Genomic DNA, 22,097 nt, shown 5'->3' on the forward strand with positions numbered 1-22,097 from the left:
CACGTAGTGCGCTCTGCAATGCCTGTGGCAAGAAGTTACATTTCGCTGCAGTGTTCCAGGCCCGCTCAATCGCCGCTATTCTCCCGGCATCCCCCACGTGTGGCCAGAGGCGCCGCCATCTTCCTCTCCTCAGACCACGTGCGGCCCGTGGGTGCCGCCATCTTGCTTGCCTCAGAACCAATGGGCACTGCCATCTTGCCTGGCCCAGGACATGTGCGGCCCGAGGGCGCCGCCATCTTGCCTGCCCCAGGACCGCTGCCCGTCAGGCACTTCATCGGGCTGCTCATTGCCTGCAACCGCCGACGACCAGCTGTGTCTCGCCTCGGTCACGATCGACCAGTCTCGACCACACAACCCCGCGACCACTTTGATCTAGGAGTACAGGTCCACAGGTCATTGAAAGGGGCAACACAGGTGGAGAAGGTAGTCAAGAAGGCATACGGCATGCTTGCCTTCATTGGACGGGGCATTGAGTATAAGAATTGGCAAGTCATGTTGCAGCTGTATAGAACCTTAGTTAGGCCACACTTGGAGTATAGTGTTCAATTCTGGTCGCCACACTACCAGAAGGATGTGGAGGCTTTAGAGAGGGTGCAGAAGAGATTTACCAGAATGTTGCCTGGTATGGAGGGCATAAGCTATGAGGAGCGATTGAATAAACTCGGTTTGGTCTCTCTGGAACGAAGGAGGTTGAGGGGCGACCTGATAGAGGTCTACAAAATTATGAGGGGCATAGACAGAGTGGATAGTCAGAGGCTTTTCCCCAGGGTAGAGGGGTCAATTACTAGGGGGCATAGGTTTAAGGTGAGAGGGGCAAGGTTTAGAGTAGATGTACGAGGCAAGTTTTTTACGCAGAGGGTAGTGGGTGCCTGGAACTCGCTACCGGAGGAGGTAGTGGAAGCAGGGACGATAGGGACATTTAAGGGGCATCTTGACAAATATATGAATAGGATGGGAATAGAAGGATACGGACCCAGGAAGTGTAGAAGATTGTAGTTTAGTCGGGCAGTATGGTCGGCGCGGGCTTGGAGGGCCGAAGGGCCTGTTCCTGTGCTGTACATTTCTTTGTTCTTTGTTGTTCTTTGAAGGTCGACCGGCACGAGATATCCTGCCTTCTGGACTCTGGGAGCATTGAGAGCTTCGTCCACCCCGATATGGTAAGGCGCTGCTCCCTCGCGGTACACCCCGCTAAGCAAAGAATCTCCCTGGCCTCCGGATCCCACTCCGTGGTGATCCGGGAGTACTGCATAGTCACCCTCACCATCCAGGGCGTAGAGTTCAGCAGCTTCCGGCTCTACGTCCTCTCCAACCTCTGTGCTGCCTTGCTATTCGGCCTGGACTTCCAGTGCAACCTCCAGAGCCTAACCCTGAAATTTGGCGGGCCCCTACCACCCCTTACTGTTTGCGGCCTTGTGACCCTTAAGGTCGACCTGCCTTCCCTGTTTGCAAACCTCACCCCGGATTGCAAACCGGGACTGCCACCAGAAGCAGACGGTACAGCGCCCAGGACAGGACCTTCATCAGGTCTGAGGTCCAGCGGCTGCTGCGGGAAGGTATCATCGAGGCCAGCAACAGCCCCTGGAGAGCCCAAGTGATAGTGGTGAAAACTGGGGATAAAAACAGGATGGTCAGTTGGACCATCAATCGGTACACGCAGCTCGACGCGTACCCGCTCCCACGCATATCTGATATGGTCAATCAGATTGCACAGTACTGGGTCTTCTCGACAGTGGACCTGAAATCTGCCGACCACCAGCTCCCCATCCGTAAGGCGGACCGCCCATACACTGCGTTTGAAGCAGACGGCCGCCTTTACCATTTCCTTAGGGTTCCCTTCGGCGTCACCAACGGGGTCTTGGTCTTCCAACGGGAGATGGACCGAATTATTTACCTGGACAACGTCACCATCTGCGGCCACGACCAGCAGGACGACGACGTTAACCTTTCCAAATTTCTCCACACCGCCACACTCCTCAACCTAACTTACAACAAGGAGAAGTGTGTGTTCAGCACGAACCGATTAGCCGTCCTCGGCTATGTGGTTCAGAACGGAGTTCTGGGGCCCGACACCGATCGCATGCGCCCCCTCATGGAACTCCCCCTCCCCCACTGCCCCAAGGCCCTCAAACGATGCCTGGGGTTCTTTTCGTATTACGCCCAGTGGGTCCCAAACTATGCGCACAAGGCCCGCCCACTCATTCAATCCACCGCTTTCCCACTGACGGCCGAGGCTCACCAGGCCTTCAACAGTATCAAGGCCGACATCGCCAAGGCCGCGATGCACGCGGTCAACGAGACGCTCCCCTTCCAAGTCGAGAGCAATGCATCAGACGTCGCTCTGGCCGCCACCCTCAACCAGGCAGGCAGGCCCATGGCATTCTTTTCCCGCACCCTCCATGCCTCCAAAATTCGGCACACCTCCGTCGAAAAGGAGGCCATGTGATCGCTGAAGCTGTGCAACATTGGAGGCATTACCTGGCCGGCAGGCGATTCACTCTCCTCACTGACCAACGGTCGGTTGCCTTCATGTTTAACACACAGCGGGGTAAGATCAAAAATGATAAAATCTTGAGGTGGAGGATCGAACTCTCCACCTACAAGTATGAGATATTGTATCGCCCCGGTAAGCTCAACGATGCCCTGTCCCGAGGTACATGTGCCAGCGCACAAGTGGACCGACTCCGGACCATGCACAACGATCTCTGTCACCCAGGCGTCACCCGCTTTTGCCACTTCATTCAGGCCCGCAATCTGCCCTACTCCATCGAGGAAGTCAGGGCTATCACCAGAGACTGCCAGGTCTGTGCGGAGTGTAAACCGCACTTCTACCGGCCAGACCATGCACGCCTGGTGAAGGCCTCCCGCCCCTTTGAACGTCTCAGCGTGGATTTCAAAGGGCCCCTCCCCTCCACCAACCGCAACACGTACTTTCTTAATGTGGTCGACAAGTATTCCCGATTCCCCTTCGCCGTCCCATGCCCCAATATGACATCTGCCACCGTCATCAAAGCCCTCAACACCATCATTGCTCTGTTCGGTTTCCCCGTCTACGTCCACAGCGACCGGGGATCCTCATTTATGAGCGAGGAGCTGCGCCAGTACCTGCTCAACAGGGGCATTGCCTCGAGCAGGATGACCAGCTACAACCCCAGGGGAAACGGGCAGGTGGAGAGCGAGAATGGGACGGTCTGGAGGGCCGTCCAGCTGGCCCGATGGTCCAGACATCCCCCGGCCTCCCACTGGCAGGAGGTCCTCCCCGACGCACTTCACTCCATTCGGTTGCTCCTGTGCACCGCGACCAACAAAACCCCCCCATGAACGTCTCTTTGCCTTCCCCAGGATGTCCACCTCCGGGGTTTCGCTCCCAACGTGGCTGGCAGCTCCAGCACCCGTTCTCCTCTGCAAGCACGTGCGGCTCCATAAGGCGGACCCATTGGTTGAGAGAGTACAGCTACTCCATGCGAACCCGCAGTACGCCTACGTAGCATACCCCGATGGCCGCCAAGACACAGTCTCCCTCAGGGATCTGGCACCAGCTGGACCCCCCCCCCCCCCCCATCCCCGGCACCACCCTCCCCTCCCCCGGCTCACCCCACCGCAGCCCCCGCTCCAGGACAATCCATCCTCCCCTTGCTCCCACCCGGGTATGAAGAGGATTTCGACACGCTCCCGGAGTCACCGAAGACCAAGCCGATGCCTGAGTCGCCACCAGCACTGCGGCGCTCTCAATGACAATCAAGGCGCCTGATCGTCTAAATTTGTAACCTTCTCTGTAATTTTAAAACCAATCTGTATGTATTTAGTTTTCCACCACCCCCGCTGGACTCATTTTTAACAGGGGGTGAATGTGGTAGTCACCATTGTTGTATTATAGTGTATATATAGGTATTACGGTAAGGCCCCTGTACTGCAGGTATGGGGGTAGATCACTGCCTCCTGGCTCCACCCAGGAGGCGGAGTATAAATGTGTGTGCTCTCCGAACAGCAGCCATTTCGTAAGCTGCTGTAGGAGGCCACACATCTCTGTGTAATAAAGCTTCGAATACATTCTACTCTCGTCTCGTCGTAATTGATAGTGCATCACTCTGTTCACCTAAAAACTGGCATATGTGACTAATGTGAATTGCACTCTTCATTGTGAGCGAGAAAGCAAATATGAAGGAAGAATGCAAAAGTGACACAACCAGTATAATATTTATACCCAGGACGAGCAACACTTTAGCCATTTTGGATCAAGTTTGGAGAACAATGTACCGCGGGACTGGAAGATCCTGTCGACAGTCAATGGTGATGGAAAAACACACGGCTGGTGGGTATGCGGGGGTGGGTTGGAAAATCCTGACCACTGATTTTTCGCTTTTAAAAAGTAAAATTTTACAGGTAGTGAAATAAATGATTGGTATTAAAGATAGAAACTGAAATATCATAAACACGTGTTTATGAAAAATGTGATTTTGTAAAAACAAATCATAAATGGAGAAATGTCACATGCCACAATTCCTTTTAGGTACAATAGGCTGTTCAGAAGCAATTATGAACTCAGGGCACTTGTTAACAACCTGCTTATAATAATTCCTTCAACCATTTTTCTAGGGTTTCCAAAGTGAGACTAATAGCAGAAAGGGGCAGGTTTCTGTCAATTCAGTGATTTGTAATTGATTGGTATCTGTGGGGCCTTCGACTCTACGCCCTTTGGGGAAGCAGAGAGACACAGTCAAGTAAATTCCACACTGAACTGCAGATCTGCAGTCTCCAGAAATTTCTGTTAGTTTCAGAAAAGTAACAAAGTGGAACAGTGATAATTTCACTATCAATACAATATATACTGTTGTTATCCTAACCAGCTGTTCAACTTGCTGCAGACCAAATTAAAATTATAAACTCCCATGGTTTAACGTGACTATTAGGTACTTGATAACACTGTGCAGAGGCAGCACGGTGGTGCAGTGGTTAGCACTGCTGACTCGCGGCACCGAGGTCCCAGGTTCGATCCCGACTCTGGGACACTGTCCGTGTGGAGTTTGCACATTCTCCCCGTGTTTGCATGGGTCTCGCCCCCACAACCCAAAGATGTGCAGAGTAGGTGGATTGGCCATGCTAAATTGGCCCTTATTTGGAAAAAATTAATTGGGCATTCTAAATTTATAGTGACTTACTATGCCATTGGATATCTCATGCTATCCTGCACAAGGGAAGAATTTCTCTGGTCACAAGGTTTAGCAATATTACGATTCTCACACGAGCATGTTTGTGATTTCTCTGCACCCAGCAACCTAAGAAGTTCTTCCCCACCTTTTGTCAAGCTGTTGGAGGGAAGGCACATTGAGGTAGGATCTCGGGTTCATATTGAGAATTATATCGTACCATTCCCTTTTAGCTCCAGCTTGAGAAACTACTACTGCGATTCTCCCGAATGAATTCCAAGTGTTGCCAGCCAGGGGGAATCGGTGTGTTTCCCTCTGTGTGTGCAGGCCTGATCAGGTGCCATTCAACGGCACTTCAAAATCCTTTTGGAAAAGGGCAGGTTTTGAACTGGCTTGGAGAGGGGCGGGGCCTAAACATGCTGACTTGTCTCAGTCCTGGGAGATAGGGGTGCCATTTTGAAAGGGTGCGCCGATCGCAGAATAACACTGCAATCCCCCCCCAAGTGAGTGACAGCCCATTTTGGCCTCACCAAATGGACTTTCTCAGTCCCCCCCCCCTTGGCACATTCTCCCCGCGTTTTTGTGGGTTTCACCCCCACAACCCAAAGATGTGCAGGGTAGGTGGATTGGCCACGCTACATTGACCCTTAACCGGAGGGACATGACGCGGGACACAGACACGCACACCACATACACACACAGTGGTGGAATAGCTTGCGGCTATTGTAATTTGGCAGTATTTTGTCAATTTGAATCATGCCTGAGCTTCTGTTGGTTGAAAGTCAAATTGAAACAGTTTTGGCAGACTCTTTTCCTCGGCGTGGAAAGCACTGATGGAATATTATATTGCACAAGCACGTTTCAAAACTGGATTTTCTGCATCAGGAGTTTTGCATTCCAGTCTTCAGCTTGATAACAGGCAACATGGTCATCACAATGAGATGCGTTGTAAAGCCAGTATGCTCTCTTCTGTACACAGACGTAGGCCTCTGGTAAGAAAACCGTGACACTTGCTTTTTAAAAATGATTCAAGCAAAGAGAAAAAGAGTCATAAAATGCTATTACAAAAGGTGAAGTCCCATCTCACCTCCTTGTTGGTCAACACTTCAATACCATGCATTGTGTAGAACTCTGGCTTCCGCAACAAGATATTTTCAATTTGGCTGTCTAACTGCTAAGGAAACACACAATAATCCGGTTAGAAAATAAAATGCAGGAACCTTTTACAGAGGAAGAAATAAATAGCTACGGTTAGCTGGATGAATGCTTCCCTGTTGTGATCCAGATAATGGTGCGCAGTGAGGTAATTAGTATAACCAGTTCACATTTTTCCCCAAGGGTGGAGAAGAAGAAGCGAAACAGTACAGGATGGTTTTAGGAAGACAGACTAGTACATAAACACGATAGAAACCCACTGTCTGTCTGATGGTAAAAGTATCATAATCATTCAAATTAAACAATATTTGATTTGTTATACCGTAGGTCTAGAGCAATTTCCTATGTCATTCCTTCATGCACACACACAAGGGCAACATGCAAGCAGGACTGTTTGGAAATTTCTCAGTAAGTGCTTACAATGTTCTGCCTGCCAGGGCCACTTGACCTCATTATGGCAGAGTCCAAACATGGACAAAAGAGCTGAACTCGTGAGATGTGATTTATTGCATCTAACATCAAGGCAGCATTTGACCACGTGTGGCATCAAGAGGCCAGCGCAAAAGTCAATGCGAATAAGGGGGGAAAATCCACTGGTTGGAACCATACCTAGCACAACGGAAGATGGGTGTGGCTGTTGAAAGTTAATCTCAGTCCCGGAACATCACTGCAGGAGTTCCTCAGGGGAGTGCCCTAGGCCCAACCATCTTCAGCTGTTTCATCAATGACCTTCACTCCGACATAAGGTCAGAAGTGGGAATGTTCACTGATGAATGCATGATATTCAGCTCCATTCGCAACGCTTCAGGTACTGAAGCAGCCCATGTCCAAATGTAACAAAACCTGGACAATAGTCAGTCTTAGGTGATCAGCGTCAAGTAGGGCAACACGGTAGCGTTGTGGATAGCACAATTGCTTCACAGCTCCAGGGTCCCAGGTTCGATTCTGGCTTGGGTCACTGTCTGTGCGGAGTCTGCACACCCTCCCCGTGTGCGCGTAGGTTTCCTCCGGGTGCTCCGGTTTCCTCCCACAGTCCAAAGATGTGCAGGTTAGGTGGATTGGCCATGATAAATTGCCCTTAGTGTCCAAAATTGCCCTTAGTGTTGGGTGGGCTTATTGGGTTATGGGGATAGGGTGGAGGTGTTGACCTTGGGTAGGGTGCTCTTTCCAAGAGCCGGTGCAGACTCGATGGGCTGAATGGCCTCCTTCTGCACTGTAAATTCTATGATAAATCTATGATAAACATTCAAGCTTTACAAATGCCAGGCAATGACCATCTCCATCAAGAGAGAATATAACCATCTCCCTTTGTCACTTAGTGCCATTAACATTGAGGTATCCTTCACTATCAATCCCTGTATGGGGATTGTGTGTGTGTGGGGGGGGGGGGGGGGGGGAAATCCCACTGGATTGGTACCCCATCTACCACCTTCAGTATTAACTCCCCTACCACTGAAGAACAGTGGCAGCAGTGTGTATCATTTACAAGATGCACTGCAGCAACTCACCAACGCTCCTTAGACACCACCGACTTGAATAATTGTAGCAACAGTCAGGTGAAAACAATCAGCAACTAACCTGTAATTGTGATGATCCTTTAAAATAATTTTTGTTTTTCAGGGCGGGGGTTAATACTTGCTGCTGCTGAACATGTATTCAGTTATGCAAGTTTGAGAGAGACCTAAAGCATGACCTCCAAAATGAAACTGTTGATTGACCGTCATGATCTGCCTGCCCCAAATACTTCCAATGCGGATAATCACTACACGCATGTTAAATCTGCAGCAATCTGGGGCGAGATTCTCCGACCCCCCGCCGGGTCGGAGAATCGCCGGGGGCTGGCGTGAATCCTGCCCCCGCCGGTTGCCAAATTCTCCACCACCGGATATTCGGCAGGGGCGGGAATCGCGCCGCTCCGGTTGGCGCCCCCCCCCCCCGGCGATTCTCTGGCCAGGATGGGCCGAAGTCCCGCCGCTAAAATGCCTGTCCCGCCGGCGTAGATTAAACCACCTACCTTACCGGTGGGACAAGGCGGCGCGGGCGGGCTCTGGGGGGGGCGCGGGGCGATCTGGCCCCGGGGGGTGCCCCCAAGGTGGCCTGGCCCGCTATCGGGGCCCACCGATCCGTGGGCGGGCCTGTGCCGTGGGGGCACTCTTTCCCTTCCGCCTTCGCCACGGTCTCCACCATGGCGGAGGCAGAAGAGACTCCCTCCACTGCGCATGCGCGGGAATGCCGTCAGCAGCCGCTGACGCTCCCGCACATGCGCCGCCCGGAGATGTAATTTCCGCACCAGCTGGCGAGGCACCAAAGACCTTTTCCGCCGGCTAGCGGGGCGGAAATTCGTCCGGCGCGGGCCTAGCCCCTTAAGGTTGGGGCTCGGCCCCCAAAGATGCGGAGCATTCCGCACCTTTGGGGCGGCGCTATGCCCGACTGATTTGCGCCATTTTGGGTGCCAGTCGGCGGACGTCGCGCCGATACCGGAGAATTTCGCCCCTGGTGTCTGATGGGATTCATCTCACATGTGCATCACAGAAGCCATTTGAATTCTGAAGGCATTCATCGCACTCCAAAAAGTAGCAATACCAACTTCAATGTCACATATTATGTTTAGAAAATAAATATTTTGTTTTTAATTGATGTTCACTAACAGAAAAGTACCTCTGTTGTGCCATTCTTCAAACATAATTCGAGGAACACCTTGATTATATTCCAGATGTATAAATCTTGTTTACCAAGAGCCTTGTTAATGTTCAACCTCTATTACAAAACTAATTGGGTTAATAATACAGACCACAAAAACATGACAATACTGAGCCCATAATGTTCCTAGTTATTAGTCATGTCTCTCCTATAAAACAGTTATTTTTCTTACTAACCTTACTGAGTTTTGGGCGATCATAAGGGAAGTGCATTTCTTTGGTTGCTAGTATTATGCGTCCTTTGTAACCTTCCTGGCGAAGAGTTTCTGCACAGACTAATGAGGCTGGACCTTATGGCAAAATTGAAAATTAGCACAGCATGGATTGAAAATGTTACCATCTACCGAAGAACCATGGGCTGAATTCTCCGCCGTCGGATGCTCAGTTTTGCCGGCACCTCGGGGGTTTCCCGATGGCGTGGGGCAGCCCCACTACAGGAAACCCCATTGACCAGCCGGCGAAACAGAGAATCCCGATGGCGTGCTGAACCAGAAATCGGACGTGGCGGGATGGAGAAACACGCCTCAGGGGCGTCATTCTCCGCCGGCGGGAGTCTCCGTTTTGCCGGCTCCCGGGGGTTTCCCGACGGCGTGGGGCTGCCCCACAATGGGAACCCCCATTGACCGGCCGGTGTTACAGAGACTCCCGCCGGCCGGTCGGAGCAGAAATGTGGCGGGGCGGGTAGGAGAATTTCGCCCCATATTCTCACTACCCACGAACAGTTAGACACAATTTCTATTTAAATCTACATCCTTTTCTTCCATGTGATTATGCCCAGTAACAGAAGGTGTATAGTTGCTTCCAGAATGCTACCAATGTTTCTCTGAAAACAGCCACAAAGAAATGCATAAATACAGCTCAGAGCTGTTCCTTCTATTTAGGGTTTTCACAAGAGGACTTCACAGCACTACACACAGTAGCACAGTAAGATCAGATATTCACTCCACAGGGACAGCATAGGAAATGCATATCTAGCATATGAGAGAGAGTAAAATAGTTCAGTATGAGTAGCACTTAAGACAACTATAGAGAGCACTGGCAGAATTTTGGAATATGCTGCTGCCTCTTGGCAACATGGGTGAGTGTAATTTCACCCGTATAGGTAGACATAGTGCGGGATTTTTAAGGAGCTGGGAAGAGTTTGCATACATTTAAACATGGCAGGCAAAACCCAAATGTGGAAATCGTGCCCCCCATATCCACCAGATCTCTCATTTTGTCGATATTGGAAAAAAGGGGAAGGTGTGTGATACATAAAGGAAAACTCAAACTCAGCAAAGCCACTTGAACTTAGTGTTGAGTCTTTAAAAAAATGTCTGCCTGTACAAGGGCCTTAAACCCACTGTGAGGGAGTCATAAACTTATGCGTCGGTATGAAAGCTCTTAGAGGGTTAATTAAGTATGTTTAAATGTCATGATCTGAAGTTATCCAAATCCCCAACCCTTTAAAAATAATTTTAGAAGGCCGCACTATCAGAGAAAGTTACAAAAACCAATGTGGAATGGCTTTGATTGACAGGCCAGATGGTGTAGCATCTACTTTAGCAGTTTCAATAGTTGTTGACATTTCCCCAAGAATTCAATTGGAACAGTTGGGTGATCTCGTCAGGGGGAACTGAATTCACAGTTTGAGTGATAGGTTAAAAAGCCTACTTTTAAAAATAAATTTAGAGTACCCAATTTTCTTTCCACAATTAAGGGGCAATTGAGCATGGCCAATCCACCTACCTGCACATCGTTGGGTTGTGGGGGTGAGACACACGCAGACATGTGAAGAGTGTGCAAACTCCACACGGCCAGTGACCCGGGGCCAGGATCAAACCCGGGTCCTTGACGCCGTGAGCCACTGTGGCGCCCTCTAAAAAGCCTATTAAAGGATTAGCTGTCTTTGATGTGAGGTATGAATCAAAGCTTGTTTGTTTTTATAACAGGCCAAAAAATCTCTGAACAGGCCTTCGTGAAGTGAGAGTTTGTTTTTACTATCAAGTCTGTATACTGAGAGCCATGTTAGATATTTCAATTTTTATTTCATCTCTATTTGGCTCTGGAGGTCTGCCCAGGATATTGAAGGAGTTGGCTTGGAGGGTACAAGGGGGTCACAGGATTGGAGGGAGGTGAGGAGTGAGGACCTTAAATTTTATGGCATACTGGGCATGAAACAGAATATTGAGGCACGCCATCTAACCTGCCAACCTCGGCACTCAAAGCCATCCTGGCCTCATTTTCTCTGCTTCCAGGGCAGCAGGCCAGACTCCGTCCCTCTGGAGCGACGATAGTCACATTTGGAGGTAATTTTGTGTGGCGGGTTGGTGAGTCTGGAAATTTCATTCGAGCTCAAGGGCAGAACCAGAATGAGTTTTAGAATCACCATTAAACTAAATACCACCCATTCACCACACTTCACGCTTCTCAAAAGGTCAATAATAAATTATATAAAATTTTGCAATATTGTTTCTATTATGTAGTACAAATTATATTGCCCTTATGTTTAATTGATGCAAACAGTGTTCCCTATAAATTATCTTTATACTGGCAGGCTACAAACTCCTTAGAGCACTTTTTAGGCCCATGGAAAGTTTACATTTTAACAGCATCAATTGTCGCAAAGATGAGAGTGTCCTGTTTATATTAATGTATGGTGCACAGATTGACGCACTACCAGAGGAAGCATTACTCACCTTCCACTCAGTCCCATCTTCCCTCTCCTCGCAGGTCTCATTCCACCTTCACTTCTCACTGGTCTGAATCCAATTCTTCCAATCTGACATATTGGGTCTATCTCTTGTCAGTGCTTCCATTTTCACTCTCCTCTTTCTACCTGTCCTCACATCTGTCCTATTCTACCTTTCCTTCGACATCTCACATCTGGAATGTTAGCTCCCATTTCTAGATACAAGAGCTCTCACTTTCAGGAGAGTAAATGAAAACAAAAGAAGCAGACAGGGTCTACATAGCCTGAAAGTCAGGTTTTAGATCACAAGTTATCATAATCCACTCGCAGTGCCAAACAATGAAATGAAACTCTCGTAATCTTGTCTCTCATCCATTATCCTTGCCAAATACATTCTCCATATAGATGATCAATGACAAAATCTTTATCATAAACCTACCCACAAGAAAGCATATGGGGTGAATCCATTGGTGAACTTCAGCCCAGACTGGGTATGTTCATCTAGCCATTCTGGAATATTGCCACTAGGTTTGTCATCTTCAGTTGCTATAGGTCTTTTGTGGCTGAAAATTTGAGTCCAGGGTCATAGGAAGCCGCTGAATAAAATGAGACTCCCAGGAACCACTTTAGTCCTGGGCTGGCAAACAGATGCGTGACTGGCCCAGCATTGGGCTCAGTCTCTCACTGAACAGGCCAACCCATTTCCTGGTGAACTTTACCAAGTCTCTCTCCCTCCCATAACTCTGATTGGAGTGTTCTCCCCTACTAAAGCAGAATCACTACAAAGGCGTAATCTGGCTCCTCTCCTCCCTCCCTCACCACCACACACTGCTGAAATGCAAACGCACCTCCCTGCAACCCTCGCCAACCCGCTGCTTCTCCAGTCGCCATGTTGGTGTTTCTCCAATTACATATTTATTTTCTCCCATGCTTGCAGCTCCTCCAATCCGCTTTCTAGCCAGTCGCACGTTTTGCAGCTTGAAGCTTAATTCCAACCCTCACTTGAGCTCAATGTTGAGTGACCAGTTTATTTTAATGCATGGCACATTCCAGATTGTTGTAGAGCCACACACAAGCACACCTTCAAGGAAACATTGGACGCAGTGATTTCAGATGAATATTAACACAAAATGGGCTGCAGAAACTGAACATACCAAAACCAAGCTGTGCAATATGTATTCCAGGTTTACACACGATCCAGCATGTTGTTTCCGATCACGGTCAGTGAAAAGGGGCTCTACCTACATGCGTGAGCTTGCATGCACAGATTTTATTGGTTGTTGACCTCCAGTGTGATTCAAACCTGACAGCGTAACTTGGTTCTGCTGGCTATCACAGTCCATAGCAAATCAATCACAAGACATCATCAGACTTGCGCTCATAAAAGACACTATTTCACTTCATAAATAAGAGAACACAACGTTGGAGCTGGCACATTGAACCTACCTCCCCCTATAAGAAGAATGACACCTTTATCCGCTGGTGACCGGGTGACCATGTCTAGGGTTCTTTTGTTTAAATCCAAGACCTATTTAAAACAGAATATGCTGAATCCTATTTATAGCCAGCCAAGCAAATTGGTAAGAAAATCCAATTTTTTTCATATTTGCCTTGAGCCATGCAAAAGGAAACTTACCCTGGCACTTATGGATAAAATAACCTTGCCATCCTGAACTTCAACCTAAATAGAAGCAATGTTAAGATTATTATAAATTAACAGTTTTGTTTAATGCGTGCTACATACCAGCATATACAGAGGATACCTGTGTGAAGACCTGTATCCTTTTTATATATTAGTTGGGAGTTATTCAGTGGTGCTAGGATTCCATAGACCAGATATCTAATATTGAAGCATAATGAAAAGAAAGTCTGTCTTTTCTTTAAAAAAAAACGAAATGACTGATGATCATATGAACTGCACTAGGCATTCCGATAAATATTTGAAAGCAAATTTGAGCCCCACACCATTGATGGTGTTTACGAACACTCTTTCATTCATGTAAAAGATAGTCTCCAATGGGGACCCAAGATTTATGACCTTTCACGTTCCTCAAAAGACACCTCGCTCAGAGTTCCAGGTTGTACTCAAGCTCAGCTTACTTTCTGGCAAAGCAGAGAAAGCAAGGTAAATCTGAAAGTGATGTGACCAAGAGGAGATGGAACTTAGTTAGAAAATAATTAATGGAATTACTATAAAATTCAAATTAGCCAACAGTCTCTGGATGTTAGCTGCAAAGTTTTATTACATAAAAGTTTTCACTTAAAATTAGTTCCAGTACAAATTAGAGAAAGCAGTTGAGAAGTCTAAATTGTACCTTAAAGCTTTGTAGTCCATCCACACAAGGGTACTCTTCAATATCACCTGTTTTAATATTAAAACAGGCCCCATGTCTGGGGCATCGAACCCTTCCATGTGAGAGAATGCCTAGACATACAGGAAGAAGATGGGAGATAACAAATGGAACATCTGTCCAAAGCAATGTAACAGCATTTCAGAGAATAAAAGTAGAAACAACATCAGCACAGTTGGTAGCATATTTATCTCTGGGTCATAAGGTTCAAACCTCAATTATATGGACTTGGACCAAAGGAGAAATACCTTGCAGTACTGACCTGGACCTCCCTTTCCAACAGCACTGTGAGTGTACCTGCACTGCAGACTGCAGCGATTCAAGCGCAATTAGGAAAGGGAAATAAGTATTGGCCTTGCTAGTACCACCCGCATCCTGTGAAATCTTTTTTTTTTTTTAAATGTACTGAGTGAGTGCGGTTTTGTCACATTAGCAGTCTCATAGATAAAACATTAAACGCAGGCTCTGACAGTCTGTTGTGCAAATGGTGCCACAAGATCTTTGATGTTCAGTGGGGTGTGTCCTGGCCAATATTTCTCTCTCTCAATCACACCATTGAAAATAGCTTCATGGTTTGTTCATTTCATTGCTTTTTGAAGGATCTTATTGTTTGTAAAGTAGTTGCCTGCATGGCAGCCACTATCCTTCATGCGTATGAGAACTATTTCGAACAAAGTGCAGGGCTTTCCTTTCATTCATTACCAAGTGGAAAAGTGTTTTCCCAACACAAAAGTTAAAAACATCAGGCGAGTTAGTCCAGGGACATCCATCCCTGCATTGGTCGGGTGGGTACCTATTTTAGATGTGTGACAATCAGCACCAAAATCAGACCACGTGGGCAAATTAGAGTACAAAGTTTCATTCCGGCAATCAGTTGGATCATCTATGCGATCCCTGAAAAATCACATCACCAATGAGCACCACGTTGGGTGGGATTCTCCGGTCTCGTCCTTGGCAAGGACCTTTAGTGGGGGTGGGGGGGGGGGGGGGGGGCAGCCACAAATAAGAACAGAAGATTCCGGCCCATGAGTTTCAAATTCACTGGTCTTATATAAATAGTTCCTTGGCTTGTACTATAATAACCAATGGAACATTTTTTACCTTTTACCAGTGGACTTCCATAATGAGTGCACAAGTGTCCTATGGCACTAAATTCTCCATTGCTTTTAATGAGTAGCACCTTGCGGTTTTTTATTTCAACTTCACGCATCCTGCGCGGGACAGCAAAAGTTAAATTGATCAAAACTCAGAAAATGCGATTAAATATACCCGGAAAGAATTTAAAACAACAGTAAAACCAGCTCAAGTCAAAATCTTCCTTCTATGTGCAGGTGAGGAAATCTGGCTCTGATTTATTGACTGGAAGAATTTCAATTCCAATTTTCTCGTTAATTTTCACATAAAACTTAATTGTGCGTTTTTTTATTAAAAACACTACAAATGTGAGTGTTGCTGGGGAATTTAAAAAAAAGAATATCTTAAATTTCAGTGAGTAAAATAAGAATACAGGACCAATGCATTTTGATATTTCATTCGCACATCGATTTCAATATATCCATCTTACCAAAGAGCACTACAACTCCTAAAAAAGTTATTTGACAATTAAAACTCAGTACAACATATTTAGTAAATCCACAGGTAACTTTCATCTAAAGATAGGATGGCATTTTATAGTTCCATTTTATAGTTCCACTATTAAGTAAGCAATGTATGAAAAACCTTTTTAAGGATTAAACCGATCATTGAATGATATAAATAAGGTGTGATATGTAGATCTGCAACAATTACTTTTATCTAGAGTTTGCAGAAAATCATGCCAGTGCCCTTTCTTGGTCCATTAATTGATGTATCCCATCGCAAGTAGGATGACATAGTAACAGATGAAGGTAGGAGTTCCTAGTTATGGGTGTTAAGCAACAAAATGGCAATACTCGCAGCATTTACCTTTGTGATAAAATATTTATCAGTTTGTAAACTAGTTAACGTAAAACTAAGCAAGGTGCAAAACACTCCACAAATTATAGATCATTCTTGATCAGTAAAGTTAAAAAGCATATTTCTGAACCACCCACGCTGAATTAAAGCACATCACTCAATCAAGAGATGCTGTATGTTCATATATGTAGAATAAAACTAGTTACATTCATGGTAGTCTCATTATGGTCTGATTTCTTAGAGATTCAAGCGTAAATACCTAGTTTCCCACAGTATGTACAGTGTCCACACCCAGTGCACACAATCAATATTTGCAGTACTACTAAGTAGTGGAATGCACACCATCAGCAGATGAACATTTTTAAAAATATGTATGTACATTCAGTATTTCAATTCCATGTATTTATAGGAACAATGTTAAATATTGGTATAAAATAATATCTAAAATCATGACAACAGGATGTAGACACGAGATTTGTATTGTTATATTTCAGTCATGACCATCCAGCAATTGTGATGTGGGGCAGACAAAGCTGGGATTTTCCAGCCTGAAAATTTGGTATGTTCATTTCAGTAACTCATTGTTGGTGAGCTGTGAGTGAACTATGAACTGAGCGGAGGCATGGAGGTTAAAAGCGGAGGTTTAGGTGGACACAGACTAATAGATTTGAAACATAGCATGAAACAATGAAATATCAGTCACAAAGTCCAAACTTTTACCAGAGACAGCAGCTCAAGTGATCTTCAAAAATAAATGGATAAAGATAATAACTTGTGATTAAAAAAATGGGGCGGCACGATGGCTAGCACTGCTGCCTCACAGCTTCAGGGTCCCGGGTTCAATTCCAGCCTCAGGTGACTGTCTGTGTAGAGTTTGCACTTTCTCCCGTGTCTGCATGGGTTTCCTCCGTGTACTCCGATTTCCTCCAACCGTCCAAAGATGTGCAGGTTAGATGGAATGGCCGTGCTAAAATTGCCCCTTAAGTGTCCAAAAGGTTAGGTGGGTTGCAGAGAAAGGGGGGAAGCGTGGGCTTAAGTAGGGTGCTCTTTCCAAAGGCCGGTGCAGACTCGATAGGCTGAATGGCCTCCTTCTGCACTGTAAATTCTATGATTCTATGAAAATAAATACACTGGTGTAAGCCAGCAATGGATGGCAGGTGGAATCCAAAATATAATGGTCTGTTGCTCTTTTAACTTAAAACTATTTTAAAGATTTCTCTGCTCAATAAATTATTAAATAGGTAGCGATGCAGAGATCTTGGATATTGGGATAATATTTATTGTTGTACCTGCTATATACACATTTTCCACCTCCCTTTGGGGAATAAGGAGAGCAAAGAGAGCATTTAGACAGATTTTTCCATTGCCGCAACATTAAATATAGTGAACCAGTTTGCAACTGCTAAGTCTTGAAATATGAAAAACATTAGTGTTTTGAAGACTGCAATTATAAAATACGAGCACTTACTCTTCATCTTGCATCTCAGTCACCAAACAAACCTCTTTTTCAAACATAGTCTCTGGCTCCTCTTTCATTTTACTTCTATGCCTCTGTCTGTCATTATGCAATCGATTGTCCTTGGCTTCAAAGCTAGAAAGTGCGGGAAGATCAACTATGTTGGGGGAGAGGGGCGGGGAGAGAAAAAAAAGATTTAAGTTCACCTTTTTGAAGGCTACAGAGAGAATAGATATGCCATTTCCAAGTGTGCTGGCCATATCTCTGTTTACATCATTGTCGGTTAGCTTTCCCTTAATGGACAATGCCCATAGTGTCACCGCTAAGAAGCATGTTAAGCTGGATTATAAATACATTTTAGAATTGGTACTTGTACAATATAGTTTGCTTCCAAAAAAAAATGTAACTCACTTTTTGGAGAACAAAGACCATCCATTTGATTTAATTGTCAAAAGAAAAAATGATTAACCTCCGAAGCCTCCTGCTTAAGCTTCTTTTCAGCATAGGAGAGTTCAGATGCAGAGTTCAGGCTATATTGAGCTGAACTTGGAGCAGCCAAAAGGAAATTGCTTTATAGTTACACTCCAATATAAAATGTCAATGTGTCAAATTAGCAGAAACAAGGCAGGGTGATGATACAGAGTTATTTGTCCTGAAGCAGCCTGGTGTGTGGGGTGGGGAGGTGGAAAAGGGGGGCATTGGGAACGAAAAGAGACTGAAATATTCTCAGCGTAGCATATTTAAGGCAGAATTAGTGTCACAGAAGAAGTGGCAGTCACATATCATTTGAATCCAAAAGCAGCAGCACAGTTTTCTCACCTCTAATCTCTCATTGCAATGAGAAGATGATTATCTTACTTTAGCTGGTAATTAAGCAATCATAGGAATTTACAGCATAGAAGGAGGCCATTCAACACATCACATCTACACTGAACTTCAAGTGATCACCCAGCCCAATTCCACTTTCCAGCTCTTGGCCCAGAATCTTGTTGGCTATATCACTATTTCAGGCAGTGAGTTTCAGATTGCCACTATAATTTCCCCTTGAACTCCCTCTAGATCTCCTACCTCACCCTACATCTATGTCCCCTGGTTAATAGGGCCTTCCTGTCCACAGTATCTGGACCCCTCAAATTTTATACTTCAATAATGTTCCCCTTCAGCCTCAACAGTTTCAAGATCTCACTCCATCCAGTCCTTCCTCATAAATAAAATTCTCCAGTCAGATAACATCCTCATAATTCTGCCCTGTACCATCTCTAGTTCAATCACAACTTTCCAATAGTATAGTAACCCAAATTGCACACCATACTCCAGCTGGGATTTAACTAAGGCCAGAATTCTGTGGCCATTCCCTGGTGGCGGGATTCTCTGGTGCTGCCAGCAGTCCACCTTCGCCTGCAGTTTTCCCGGCATCTTCAATGGGAAATCCCTTTGACAGCGAATCAGTGAATTGTGTCGCCAGCAACGGCATGCTGCCTCTCCCCTCACCGAGAAACACACGGTAGAGAGACCAGAGAATCCCATCCAAGGATTAATTTATTAAAGTTACCAGGATAAGCTCCCACTTCTTTATGCTTCCTCGAGCACCTTCTCCAGCTGTCTAGAAACCTTCAAGATCTGTGGACAAGCATTCCAAGGTCCCTTTGTTCTTCTTTATCTCTCAGAATCCTTCCATTTATTGGGTATTCCCTTAACTTATTAGCCTTCCCCAAAGTGCATTCCTTCGCACTTCTCCAGATTGAAGTCCATTTGCCACTGTTCTGCCCAGCTGACTAGCCCATTGATAGCTTCCTGCGGTTCACAGCTTTCTTCTTCATTTTCAACCAGTCAGCCAATTTCTGTATCATCTGAAAACTGCTTAATCTTAACCGTTAAATTCAAGTCCAAATCTTTGACATTGACCACAAAAAGCAAGGTAGCTGGTACGGTGTGCTCACTAAAAGAGCCTTCCAGTCATAAGACCACCTAGAGGCCATTACCCTCTGCTTCCCGTCACTGAGCCAATTTTGGATCCATCTTGCAACTTTGCCGTGGGCTTTTACATTTTGGGGGCCAGTTTACATGTGGGACCTTATCAAAAGCCTTAATAAAATCCGTATAGACTACATCAAATGCACTATCCTCACTGATTCTCCTCGTTACCTCAAAAAAAATTAAATCACATCAGTCAGTCATGACCTTCCCTTAACAAATCAATATTAACCACCCTTGATTAATCCCCGTCTTTCTAAATGAAGATTTATCGTCCCTCAGATTTTTCTTCCCCACGTGGGTTAGGCTGACAGGCTGGTAAAGAACTGTCTATCCCATTCTCCCTCTTTAAACAATGTGACAATGTTAGCAATTCTCCAGTCTCTTGGCACCACAACTGTAGCCAGAGAGGATTTAAAAATAATAATCAGAGCCTCCATTATTTCTTTTCTTAAAATGGCTAATTTCACATTTCAACAGGAGGGATGAACGGAAAGCTCTTAAAAAATCCATTGCTGTAAAGCAGAAATGATCCACATGCTGCACGCATTGTTGGATTTCCAATCATTGTCACTCTCACCCATATCAATTCAGAAGAGTATAAGATTTTGACCAGCTGACTATTCAAAAATGTTGTGGAATGATTTTCAAATTTTGTTTTTAAATGCACCTTTTTGGGAATTAAAGTGTAGTTTTTGGATAGCTCCACGTATGGAGCAATACTAAAGATCTTTGTAACAAAGTTTAAAAATATTTAAAACTTGCTCACTAAAAAAAACGTTTCCATGAAATCAAAAGTGAAACTTCAAGAGCATTATCAGGTGTGGAAGCTACTTCTCGTCCAAATGGAAACACGATCCGGAAAGGAAGAATACTGGGCGCTATTCTCCCCCCTCCCCTCCCCCCCCCACGCCGGGTGGGAGAATCGCCAGGGCGCCACGCGAATTGTGCCACGCCGTCCCGACCCCCGCACACGACTCTCCCACCCCCCCGGAAACCAGTGGCGCACGATTCGCACCAGGCCGCTCGGAGAACCGGCGAGCGGCGATTCTCCGGCCCGGATGGGTCGAGCGGCCGCTACGACACGACAGGTTCCCGACGGCGCCGTACACCCCTGGTCGCTGCCGGCGGGAACTCTGCGGGAACGCTGGGGGGCAGCCTGTGAAGGAGGGAGGGGGGGCTCCTTCATCGGGGTGGCCTCTGATGGGGTCTGGCCCGCGATCGGGGCCCACCGATCGCAGGCCAGCCTCTCCCCCCCGGGCCTACCTCCTTCCACGCGTGGCCCCAGAACACTGCCATGTTGGTGAGGGGCCGGCGTGCGTAAGACGTTCCCCACACATGCGCAGGATGGCGCAGCCAAACTGCGAATGCGCAGTATTGTGCTGCCCCGACTGCGCATGCACGAGTTGGTGGGGCACCCATTTGGCACCACGTAAGGACGCTGGAGCGGCGTGAACCGCTCCAGCGCCGTGCTGGCCCCCTGTGGGGGCCAGAATAGGTTGTGCCCGGGCCCTGTTTGCACCGTCGTGCATATCAGAGAATCGCCCCCAACCAGCTTTGCTTTTAACCACCAGTCACTTGGTACTAAAGTTCCACAGTTAATTGTCTTATTTCCAAATGCAAACCTACGATTTGATAGGCACAAGCTAAACTGTCTTAGTTATTGCCCACTTGCAGCAAACTGTCATAAGCGACACCAGCAAACGTTATGCTTTTGAGAGACATTTGCTAATAGCATTAATCAAATAAAGACATTCTTTCTTATACAACCTCGTTGGAACATGTAGCCAGCAATAACAGATATCCAATAAAGTTAATGTTTTCCTTCATTCAGCAGACTCAGATATTCAGAAAACAAGATCAAGAATATTTACGTGGTGACAGTGAGAGAGCAAGCATGGAAATGCTAGCAATGTCTCTGCTAGTATCCGAAGCTTCTGCCAGATCGCAGAGTCCAATGAAGCAGAAGCATGGCTGAAATGATGGTGCAGATTTGCCAGATATCGCAAGACACGGGGTTCGCGGTGGGGCTGAGTGGCAAGCAGGTCAGTACGCTATTGCAGGCAGTGGGTGGCTGGCAGATGATATCCTACTCAGGCAAGGGCTCAATGAAGAAAAATCTACAAACAATGAAGCAATAAAAGCACTTGAATCCTTTGTCAATCACAAAAATGACTGACTCGGTGGAGTGTTCAATTTAAAAGCCGAGAGGTGGCCGTATAATAGGGGAGGCAGGAAAAGCATCCATCCACTGCCCAGCTAACTATAATTGGTGTGGTGGGAAGAAGCACAGGCAAGAAAGTTGTCCCGTCAAAGAGGCCAAATGCCATTACTGCAGAAAGAAAGGTCATTTTCAGGCTCTGTATCTCAGCAAAAAGACTGCAGAATAAGCAAAAAAAGAAGCCTTCAAAAGGTGGCAAGATCCATGACATAGAAGATATCAATGATATGGAGATGTCTTTCCTCGGGGAGCTCCAGGAATCAAGTGGGAAGCTATTCGAATGCTTATATCCTAGCAGAGGGAAATCAGAGACACTTTAAGCTCGATATTTGGTTATTTCTGACGCTGATGTGCAGTTGAAGGGAAGTTCTCATCAGCCATCATGCAAATAGTTACACAGGCCAGGAGGCATAGAACTTAAGGTCATAGGACAACTGAATGCAACTCTTCAATATAAAGAAAAAAAACCCACAGAAACCTTGGGCGAGATT

The 22,097-nt window shown here is 46.3% G+C and overlaps 1 protein-coding gene across 1 annotated transcript in view; it reads right to left on the reverse strand.

The window, feature by feature from the left end:
* Positions 1-22,097, reverse strand: part of LOC140386809 (apoptosis-inducing factor 3-like) — an 89,421-nt gene that overhangs the window by 49,679 nt on the left and 17,645 nt on the right. Inside the window, exons 2-8 of the mRNA XM_072469516.1 lie at positions 17,424-17,568; positions 15,122-15,231; positions 13,985-14,094; positions 13,306-13,350; positions 13,116-13,197; positions 9,176-9,288; positions 6,232-6,318 (exon numbers count right to left, since the gene is read on the reverse strand). Coding sequence (XP_072325617.1) covers positions 6,232-6,318; positions 9,176-9,288; positions 13,116-13,197; positions 13,306-13,350; positions 13,985-14,094; positions 15,122-15,231; positions 17,424-17,568 — 692 coding nt within the window. The remainder of the gene's footprint in view (positions 1-6,231; positions 6,319-9,175; positions 9,289-13,115; positions 13,198-13,305; positions 13,351-13,984; positions 14,095-15,121; positions 15,232-17,423; positions 17,569-22,097) is intronic.

Source organism: Scyliorhinus torazame, chromosome 12 (assembly GCF_047496885.1).
Source record: "Scyliorhinus torazame isolate Kashiwa2021f chromosome 12, sScyTor2.1, whole genome shotgun sequence".
Lineage (NCBI taxonomy): Eukaryota > Metazoa > Chordata > Chondrichthyes > Carcharhiniformes > Scyliorhinidae > Scyliorhinus > Scyliorhinus torazame.